The 12,039-nt window shown below is 38.5% G+C and overlaps 1 protein-coding gene across 1 annotated transcript in view; it reads right to left on the reverse strand.

Annotated features, from left to right (window-relative positions):
• Positions 1-12,039, reverse strand: part of LOC124615662 (protein madd-4) — a 514,315-nt gene that overhangs the window by 194,578 nt on the left and 307,698 nt on the right. Inside the window, exon 15 of the mRNA XM_047143690.1 lies at positions 7,539-7,843. Coding sequence (XP_046999646.1) covers positions 7,539-7,843 — 305 coding nt within the window. The remainder of the gene's footprint in view (positions 1-7,538; positions 7,844-12,039) is intronic.

Below are 12,039 nucleotides of genomic sequence, written 5' to 3' on the forward strand. Positions count from 1 at the left end.
TAACTGTCACTGTTTTGATAAGAAGGTAAATGATGTAAATATATTGAAAATAATATGTTAATTACTGTTTGGCAGTTCTACTCTTATGATGTCACAAACACACACACACACACACACACACACACACACACACACACACACACTCTGTACGTGCTTGAGAGTTGTCCTGCAAAATGATGGTCAGGTCCCGCAGAAACTGTCATCACTTCTGTCTCTATGCTGTTCATTTTTGGAACACAACCTATGACCAGCTTAGAGACAGAAGTGATGACAGTTTCTGCAGGACCTGACCATCATTTTGCAGGACAATGCTCAAGCACATACAGTGCTAGCTGTAACTGATTTGTTTGACTGATGGAGCTACTAAGTGCTATATCACCTACTGCAATCCCCTGACTTAAGCCCTCGTAAGTTCAACTTGATTTCTAAACTGAAGGAAACACTTCACGGCTTTTGCTTCACAACTGCTACAAATTCGTCGGGCAATAGACCGCGCCGCTCGAACTAACAACACAACTGGCACTGCTAAGAGTATCCTACGACTTCCACATTGCTGGCGAGGGTTTATACACACTGCTGGTGACTACTTTGAAGGTCAGTAAAACTTTGAAACACATATCTATTTTGAACAAGCTGTAAATAAATAGTTGCCACTATTAAAGTTCCAACCCTCGTATTATGCCACAGTGATGGTATACTACCTTGTATCCATCTAGATGTGAGTGTTCATTTCCAGCTTACATTTTTTCATGCACAGAATATATGCAGAAATATGTTTACACTTATGACTATCCTGTTTTGGTATGAAGAATTTGTCTTTCTTATTTAAAAAGCTTTTTACATTTTAATGAAGAAGTTGAAATGTAAAATGACTGTTACCACTTGGGTTGCACAAAGTGCCTTTTTCTGTTTGTGCTTCACTGGCTGTTGCAACTGCATCAATAGTTATTTGGCAGCTATATCTTTTGGAAACATTTATCCTAAAAAGACCTATCAAAAATATTGAAAATCACAGGGCTTGGACAAACAGTGCCTAGTGCAATCAATGCTTGTATAAATACACTGTCTGACAAAAAACTGAAGTAGCAATTCTCTGTAACAGTTAGAATAACCATCAGAGCACAGTAGTGTTCTTCAAGTTTAGTGTTGTTACCAAGCCTAGTAGTGACATGGCACTCTGGATGACAGGCAATGATGGCACCATGCACAATGTCTAAGTAGTCCGGGCTGTCACTAGCTCTGCTCCTACAAAATGAATGCCACAGGAAATATGAGTTCTGGAACACTACGCGCAGACCAGCAGGTGGCAACAACAGCATTCTGTGCAGACCACCAGGCAGCTTGCATGGTGATGGTAGAGGTCGTTGATTTACTGCACCTCTTCCTGCATCCACAGTTTCACATGCTGAAAATAGATGTACATGAATGGTACTGTGAGGCACCTATTTAGGCTGGCACTCACGCTTAGATAGGTTGTTCCTCTGCAGTGAGCAACCAAAAAGAAAATTTGAGCAATGCCTCACTACAGACTCATCACCATCTTCCGAGCTAGAATGCCACCTCCTCCATCTGGTCTCTAAGTGTGATTGGTGGTGTGATAGCCAGGACTTGGTATCATTTCTGTTGTTTTTACTTCACTGACAAGATAGTGCAAAGATTTTACTTTGTGCTTCTGTCCTTACCAGACTTAGACACTTTAAGTACTATTTGATCATTAGAACTTCTTCTGTGAAGTACAACTGTAAGATATTTTGAAAGTGTTTGTTCCCATGGCTTAAGCCAGAGTGCAGACTTTGATTTCCAAGCCCAAGAATTAAGGAACTTGCTTTAAGTTTAACTTTCTTCAAACTCTTTCTTAAAGAGTGTTGTGTTCTTTTTTATCAATTGGTTATTTTCCGCATGTTGAGGAACTTATTTATTTTTTGATTCAGGATTATTAATTTTGTAAATAGTCTTCACGGGTTTGCCACTGGATCATATTGTGCAAATTCCATAATATTTCCTCAGAGCAATTATCCGACATCTTCAGGTGGTTCAACCTTGCTGGTGGCTAGGTACGACTGATGGTACCCACACATTGATGCCCTGTTTCTAGAACACGCACCCAAAGAATGAGCAGGTGCGGAAATTGCACATGTGCAATAATTTGCAGTTAGATGGTGCCATATTCTAACTCCAACTGCCGTAAATTGCAGAGCAGCCCTCCTGCAGGTATGTTGTATGCTGCATTTGCCAACAGTGCGGCCAGACGTTACTCACCAATGGCCGAATTAGACCAATGTTATGATGGGCCTGTTATCGAAGAATCTTGATTTTTGTGTCATGATTTAATAACAGCTAATGCAGGGCTCCATGCTGTGCTCAGTTGAAATCCCGTATCGTTGTTGATGGGACTATCGGATGTATGGATATATATTGCTTCCTTAATGACGCAATCCCAGAAAGATGATGTTGTGGATAAAACATCCATCTTTTCATAAATCATCCAATGTCCTGTATTCAGACAGTGTTCCGCAATTGTCAATTTTTTCAGTTGACAAAGGTGTGTATGACGCTGATGTTCATTGCAGCGTTCTCATACCATGCGGCACGTCTGACCTATATACGCTGCCCAACATTGACAAGGAATCTTGTACACACTACATTTCCTCAGGCCAAGGTCATCCTTAACCAAACCCAACAGGCTTCTCGGTTTTGCAGATGGTTGAAAAACACACTTAATTCCATATCTTTCGAGGACTCTTCTGATTCTTGATGACATGGCATCAAAATATGGCAAAAAGGCCAAAGTGGTGGGTGTATTCGTATCAGATTCCTTGACAATGTGGGGCAGCATATATAGGCCAGACATGCCACACAGTACAAGAATGCTGTGATGAACATCAGCGTCATACACGCCTTCATCAACCGAAAAATCGGCAATTGCGGAACACTGTCTGAATACAGGACATTGGATGATTTATGAAGAGACGGAAGTTTTATCCCCAGCATCATCTTTCTGGGATTGCATCATTGAGGAAGCAATACATATCCGTACTGCCGATAGTCTCATCAACAACAACATGGGATTTCAGCTGAGCATAGCCTGGAACCCTGCATTGGCTACTATTAAATCATGATGTGAAAATCAAGATTCTTTGATAACAGGCCCATCATAACACTGATCTAATACGGCCATTGGTGAGTAACATCTGGCCGCACTGTTGGCAAATGCAGCATACAGTGCATGTGCAGGAGGGCCGTTCTGCGATTTTTGGAAGAGGTAGTTTGAATATGGCACCATCTAACTGCAAATCATTGTGCATGCACAATTTCCACACCTGTGCATGTGCGTGTTCTAGAAACAGGGTGTCAATGTGCGGGTACCGTCAGTTGTACCTAGCCACCAGAAAGGTTGAATCACCTGAAGATGTCAGACAGTTGCTCTGACGAAATAATGTGGAATTTGCACAACATGATCTGCCGGCAAACCTGTGAAGACTATTTACAACACATCCGCCAGGAAAGCTTTGAAGAGTCACATTATTAATTTTGTTTGCCATTGGAGGTCTATTGTTTATTTTTCACTTGAAAGAACTTTACTTCCATAATACACTGAAGACTTTATTAAAGTTGTGGTCAACAAATAAACTTTTATATTGACTTCCTTTTACTCTGGTGGATATCTCCATGGAACTTGACATATCAAGTAGCATATACACTGAAGTGCCAAACAAAAGGCATACATATTCAAATACAGAAATATGTAAACAGGCAGAATGTGGTACTGTGGTCAGCAATGCCTATATAAGACAAAAAGTGTGTGATGCAGTTGTTAGATCAGTTACTGCTGCTACAATGGCAGGTTATCAAGATTTAAGTGAATATGAAAGTGATGTTGTAGTCAGTGCACAAGTGATGGGACACAGCATCTCTGAGGTAGCGATGAAGTGAGGATTTTTCCCATACAAATGTTTCACGAGTGTACTGTGAATATCAGGAATCTGGTAAAACATCGAATCTCCAACATCACTGTGTCCAGAAAAAGGTCCTGCAAGAATGGGACCAATGTTGACTGAGGAGAATCATTCAACATGACAGAATTGCAACCCTTCTGCAAATTGCTGCATATTTCAATGCTGGGCCATCAAGAAGTGTCAGTGTGTGAAGCATTCAATGGAACATCATCAATTTGGAGCCGAAGACCAAGTCATGTACCCCTGATGGCTGCAAGGTGCAAAGCTATGCCTTGCCTGGGCCATTCAACACTGAAATTGAACTGTTGATGACTGGAAGCATGTTGCCTGGTCAGACGAGCCTCATTTCAAATCATATTGAGCAGATAGATGTGTATGGGTATAGAAACAAACTCATGAATCCATAGGCCCTGCATGTCAGCATGGGACTCTTCAAGCTGGTAGAGGCTATGTAATGGTGTGGAGCATATGCAGTTGAACTGATATGAGACCCTGATACGTCTAGATAAGACTCAGACAGGTGAAATGTACGTAAGCATCCTGTGTGATCACCTGCATCCATTCATGTCCACTGTGTATTCTGAGGATCTTGGGCAATTACTGCAGGACAATGTGACACCCCACATGTCCAGAATTGCTACAGAGTGGCTCCAGGAGCACTCTTCTGAGTTTAAACACTTCTGCTGGCCACCGAACTCCCCAGACATGAACATTGTTGAGTATATCTGGAATGCCTTGCAACGTACTGTTCAGAAGAGGTATTTATGGACAGCCCTGCAGGATTCATCACTCCAGCACTACTTCAGACATTAGTCGAGTCCATGCCACATCTGCATGCTCGTGGAGTCCTACACAATGTTAGGCAGGTGTACCAGTTTCTTTGGTTATTCCGTGTATAAGGGACATGAATGCTATCAAATGCTGAAGGACAGAGACATGCAGCATACTCACGTGAGATAGTTTTATCAGCATCTAATACATTTTGAAATGGGCGTCATTATGGGTCTTCATTTGTCCAGCTGGTTGAGTCTTGCAATATCCATATTTGAATGTATTCAGATGTAACAGTGGTCCAAAGTTGGACTGCTTGAAGTGTGAGGGTAGGCATACTCATCTTCAACGTTCTGGGAGATGAGGTTTAGACCACCAGGGAGGATCACCTTACTATGCACCAGGTGCATTGTAATCCTTTCACATTTGCACCTGCTCATACAAGAATAAATAACAGACTTCCTGTGACATTCTGTGTCATCCCTCAGAATTGGTCAGAGGCTAGCATCAGCAGGACTACGTTATTGGTTCTGTGAGTGGGAGGCATGGACTGCTGATAAATGGCATCACAAACCATTCAGAAATAAATCACAGTTCTGCAATATCTCGGATGACCACTGTTGGTGGTGACATAGGGAGAGGTCTCATTCGTCCAATGTTTTGGAGAGATGCAATTACTTCTAACATCATGGAGTGGAGGGGGGCATTGGATATGACTTCAGGTCATGGATAATAGTGGACATCTGATGGCACCATGGTATGTCACAGACATCCTGCACCCTCAAGTGTTACCTCTCATTCGACAGCATTGTGATGCCTTTTTGCAACAGGATAATGGCCAATCACGCATGTACATCTCTATGAGCTGTCTGTGAGATATTCAGGTACTCTTGTGTCCAACATGATCCCCAGGTATGTACCAATGGAACATGTGTGGGACTAGTCTGAATGTGAAATCAATACCATTGCCAGCATCAAGGACATTGAAGACCAGTTACAACAGCTGTGGCCCAGCTCGCCTCAGGAGAGGATACATTGGCTTTATGATGCCATTCCCTAACAAATCAGTGCATGCACACAGGCAAGAGGAGGAGAAATGTCATACTTATAAGTTGGCACATACTGCCAAGTTCTTTTTAAATGACTGGAATAACATCACATACCCTCTCAACTTATGAAGTTTCATTTTACTTTCCTCTCCCCTTCTAGGTGCTTCACTTTTTTTGTCACACAGCGCAAGTCATGTAAGTAAGCTCTTAGTGGACACATTCGGATGTAGACCATACCACTCGTGGTGCACTGCATAAGGTCCAATGTATTAACCACTCCCGAGTGTCACTGCCCCATTCTATTGAGCAACATTTTAAGGTTCTGCATTAACATATTTGATGGAATTCTTCATACAGAATTTGTCTTATTATTCAGAGAGTGATAGTCTTCATGTTAGTCTGATGAGCATTACCAGACATGTGCCTGATGTTCTCCACAATTGCCAAGTTGAGATTACCTTTCAAAGACCTCCTTCCCCCTGATAATTACTATGTGGATTGCTTCACCAAGATTTTTTCCCAGAGAGCATAAATGGCAAATGGTTTTACTGAGACCTGAAACTTGCCTTTAGAAAGGCTTGTTACTTTATATCCACTGCCTGCAGGTTCTGTACTAGTTCACACTTTTCATCCCATGGGTACTCACTAACAGAAGGATCTTCTTGGCCTTTTCACCCCTCTGACTACTACGAACCACAACTTGCTTCTGTTTTCCTTTCTTTTTGGAGTGTTCATGAACTCCTTGGGTTGTTTACATATTTTTCTCCAGTCTCCATTCTAGGGAAGCAGCTGGAGACATCTAGACTAAAACTAACAGACTTGCAGTATCTCTTACAACTTCTTGTCTGATTTGGCGGGTTTGACAATAGACCAATCATAAACTCCATTCCAACATTACTGCTGGCAACTGCAGTTCTCAACAATCCCAATTTTGCCTGTGCTACTGCCAGTTGAGCTTTGAGCTTTAAAATCAGCAGTTCTTTCTCCATAATTATGACAATAAGCACGACTACTAAATCAGTAAAGGCCAACCTCATCATATCTATCGAAGCAGTTTTCTTCAGAACATCCTACATGAAAGAAGTGTATGTGACTTCACACTGTCAATCACTTCTCAGAACTGTGTGTCAGTTCCCACACCTGGCCTTTGTGGCAATGTTATTTTAACCTAGATCACTCTCCCCAAAACCCAAAAAATGTTTTACTCAATCAAAAACAACAGCCCCATGGTGGATTTGCTTTATTTCAGTCATATAAAATACTGCAATTCCAAAGCACTCAGCACTCTGTGTGCACAAACATGAAAAACATTGTCTCTTGCTTGACATGTATCTCAAAGTGCACTGGACTTATCACTTTGAAGCTGTACATGCATTGAAATTAAACTTCTAATTATATGTAACAAACATTGCTCTACATAAATTTGTGCTACTGATTAGGGGGAGGGGTGGTTTGGGAGGGGGGGGGGGGATGGTTTATGCTGAGTTAAATGTATGCTATTTCTACAGTCATACTCTACATTATATTTTGTAAAGTGAATTTACTGTGATATCCATTTTGTAGAAATCCACGAAGTTAAGAACAATGTGAGAATAACATTGCTGTTGATTTAAACCAGCAAAAGTTTAATTTTTTAAATCACTGAAAAAAATGATCTTGTTCCTTAATGCAGTACTAAGTTGATGGTACATTTTACAAACATTTTGCATAGGAAGATACTCGTAAGTTCGTAAGCTTAAAACATAAAAAGTGAAGTGTTTACCTGTTAAATCTTCTAACAGGGCATCTTATCTTCACCTGAACACCTGCAAACACCACTGCTTGTCCTCCTATCTTCAAACTTACTTTCTTGTCATTTGAGTTCTTTTGGATAAAAGTTTTGTTTTCAGTATCAATAATTGGTCGATCAGAATGTGTAGAACAAGCTTTAGTGTTACATGGCTTCTTGTCAGCTGGTTTAGATGCAGGACATTGTGATGTAGGACGTGGCACTATATGGTTCTGGGCCATTACTTGCAGGCACTCAACTTCTCTTGTTTTTATACCCCCACCACAAGGTTTCGAGCACTGGAATTAATAAGATGTAATCATAAATAAAATTCACATATTTAATGCAGTACAAATCAGAACTTGTAAATAGAACATGCATGCACAATGTCAGAATAACCTAAACTGAAGCAAGCAATTCCAACTAATTTTAACAGAGTTCCTTTAGCCTCCCTTCTACATATTTTTATCTTAATGTGTCTTTGGAGGTAGCATTATTTCTGTATAAAGTTTACAGTGACATTATTTCAGGGACTGGTCAGTATTTGATTTTCATGAGTTTGAGTAGAACTTTTAATTTACATTTTTGTCCTTCCCATTTAAGTTTTTGAAATAGCAGAGAGTAACAATCCATGAGATACATGAACAGAAATGCATTCCTTTAAAAACTGTTTAGAAGATGAAGTTGAAAGAAGGTATAAAGGAATAATAGCTGATAAAGTTATGATAGTCCTTTGAGAGGCAATAAACAAGACGTTACATGCTGTGAATATTTGCACGTATGTGGAAGAGAAAATATTGTGCAAAACAAATCAAAAACAGAATGTGGTGTCATTCAGACAGGTACCTAGAAGAGAATGTAGAAAACATTGGCAACTCTGACAGATAAAGCACAGAGAAGAGTTTATTACAACGAGCAAAAATGTCAAAAAATCTGGGCAATTACAATAATATGTTAGCTTAGATGATGATAAAAACACCAAAGTAATATGTCGTTTCAAGAATGGTAAATGAGAATTGCCAGGAGAATGGTTTTAGATACACACAAAATGAAAATGAAAGCAAGAAATACTTGAGACGGCAGCAGTTTTAAGAGCAACAGGAAGAAAAAGAAAGAGCAACATTGATTTGTAATAAGAAGTGCACCCAAACCAGAAGAGCTGATGGAAAAATAATAAGGCTGCAGCCTTATTCTGCAAACAACTGTAGAGTGCATGACACAATGTTCTTCTCATTGTACCAATTATTATAGCATCTTTCTGTTTGATTCGTATGCGGAGTGTGGAAGACCAATTGCTTAAAGGCGTCTGTGTGTGTTATAGTTAGTCTAATCTTGTCTTCATGATCCCATTGGGAGCAATATATTGTAGTACATTCCTAGATTCTTCACTTAACACTGGTTCATGAAACTTTGTGAGTAGGCTTTCATGCGATAGTTTGCACTCATCTTGAAGAGTCTGCCAGTTTGGTTTTTTGAGCATCTGCACAGTGCTCTCATGGGTCAAACAAACCTGACCATTCATGCTGTTCTTCTTTGTATGATTTCATTACACTTTATATTTTATATTCAAATTCAGCTGGATGGTAAGGACTATGCAATGGTGTTGTGGGTGGGATGGAATATGCATCATTGTTGTGAAGGCTGTATGTGATATTACCTTTCGTGCATTGACTACAATTATTAACTAATCAGTTGAACAGAGATGTTTTTCCAATGTCCTGAGATGTTCTGAGCCACTCTTCAGAAAAGGGATCACTGGAAGATATGAGGAACTACTGTCCTATCTCACTCCTCCCAGCGTTCTCTAAAGTAATTGAAAAGATTTTATCCAAGCAAATGGAAAATTTTGTGACTAAAATTATATTTGTAAAAATCAGTTTGGTTTCCTAACAGGAAAAGTTCTATAAATTCCACAAGTGAATTCACCGAAAAATTAATCTCCTCATTAGATAAGGGTTAAAAAGTCATAGTAAATTATACATTACTTCTTTATAAACTACAAAGGTGTAGGATGGGGGCAGTTTGTTGCAGTGGTACAAATCATATTTGACAGAAAGGAAAAACTGAGAGATTACAACAGCAAATTCAAACAATTACTTCTATGATCGGAACATAATTTACAAAGAGGTACCACAAGGTTCAGTACTGGGTCCATATCATTTTCTGTATTATATAAATAACATGTCATCAAACATTGATGTTCACTCAGTCTTATAGATGACACCTCAGTCCTAATTGAAAATGGTGTCTTAGAAAAAAAAACAAGGTAGTGTACAAAATACTCTAGAAAACCTGAAATCCTGGTTTCATCAAAATTATCTGAAACTGAATGTAAAAAATTTCCAGACGATGCCATCTAGTGCTAAATCAACAGAAATGGTGCGCATAAAAACAGCTCGCATTGATAAGGTAACAAGAGAAGTAAACGCTGTGAAGTTTTGAGACCTAAATGCAGACAAAAATTTAAATTGGAAGGCACAGCACACATAGACTTCATAGCAAACAAACTGAACAGCATAACTTTTGCAATATGTTTTTGATCAAGTGCCATTCATATAAGCAAGTGGAACTAGTGTATCACAGATATTTTCAATTAGCATGGCATGATCCTCTTGAGAAATTCAACTAATGACATTAGACTTCTAATAAATTAAAACAAAATCACCAGAAACATGTTGCATACTGTTCAAAAATACTAATCACTCTATCTCTATATATTTATGAAATTTGTATTTCACTATACAAAATCACCATGCACTACAAAATTATCATTTCAAGTACATTATAGTACTCTTCACAAAGCAAATTTCAAACTTCCAACACACAGATAAAAATTTTATGCTGAGACACCTCTACACACAGAACTTAAGATTTATAATAAACTAAAAGACAGGAATATATTTAACATGGAACTTTCTCACTGAAATGACAGTTGTATAATCTTCAAGTAGATAAGTTGCTACTCTACAGAAGAATATATGGATGACAGTTTAAACAACAAAATACATTTATATGCACACATAACAATACTACAGCCATTTTTGTAGTGCAATAAGTCAATAAAAGAATTTTTAGTTTAAAGAATAAAATTAAGCCACTATGTTATAATCTATTATTAACATTCTTCCATATAACAAATTATAACAATAAATGATACTAAAGTAATTTCTATAAACTAATGTAAAACTTCTCATCCTTTTTTATTTTATTGACATCTGTTTAATTTTCTGTATAAAAGTACACAGCTTGTGGTCTAGCAATTAGCATGGTTGCCAATAGATCAGGGGGTCCCAGGTTTGGTTCCCAGCCAGGTCAGAGATTTTATCTGCTCAGAGAGTGGGTGTAGTGTTGTCATTATCATCATTTCATCATTACAGATGTGTAAGTCACTGAGCCAATAATGCCATACAATCATTTCATTTTTTGTATAAAAAGGGCATTTATGTTTATTTTTCTACTTGAGATATCTCCTCACATCAGATGATTTGATCACTGTACATTTTGAGACAGATATATTACATTTACATTTAACTGTATAAACTATACAAAATCACCATGCACTACAAAATTATCATTTCAAGTACATTATAGTACTCTTCACAAAGCAAATTTCAAACTTCCAACACACAGATAAAATTTTTATGCCCAGACACCTCTACACACAGAACTTAAGATTTATAATAAACTAAAAGACAGGAATGTTTCCCTCTATTATAACTCTATAAACTGTTACACCTAGGTATTTGAATGATTTGCCTGAATCCAAGTGTGATGCATTAATATCGTAGCCATAGGATACTTTTTTCCATGTAGTGAAGAGTAAAATTTAACATTTCTGAACATTTAAAGCAAGTTGCCAATCTTTGCAACAATCTTGAAATCTTTTCAAGATCTGACTATATGTGCTCCATTTTTCAGACAGTACTTCATTACAGATAACCTCACCATGTGCAATAAACATGTGGTTCCTATTAAAATTGCCTGCAAGGTCATGAACAACAAGACATCACAAACAACAAGGGTACCAACACACTTAGGTGGGGCATATCTTAAGTTATGCCTGCAGTTATCAAAGACTCTCCATCCAAAATTACCTGCCACATCCTCCCTACCAAGAAATCCTCAATTCACTTTTAAATTTTGCTTGATGCCCCACATCCAATTATACTTTTGATTATGAGGGTAATGGTGGTATTCACTCAAATGCTTTGCCAGAAGTGAAGAAATACTGCATCTATTCAAATGCCTTGTCCATGGATTTCTGCACACCAATTCAGAAAAGCACTAATTGGGTTTCGCAGAATCTAAACTTTCAAAATATATGCTGGGTAGCATGGAGGATGTCATTTTGACTGAGTTACCTCATCACATTTGAGTTCTCTTTATGTTATGAGATTCTACAACAAATGGATGTCGAAGACACCCCTTCTAGTAGATGCGTGTAACCTGTGCTTCCTTTCAAGCAATGAACATAGGTTTTTCATTCAAGAGATCT

The sequence above is a fragment of the Schistocerca americana genome, chromosome 5 (genome assembly GCF_021461395.2).
Source record: "Schistocerca americana isolate TAMUIC-IGC-003095 chromosome 5, iqSchAmer2.1, whole genome shotgun sequence".
Lineage (NCBI taxonomy): Eukaryota > Metazoa > Arthropoda > Insecta > Orthoptera > Acrididae > Schistocerca > Schistocerca americana.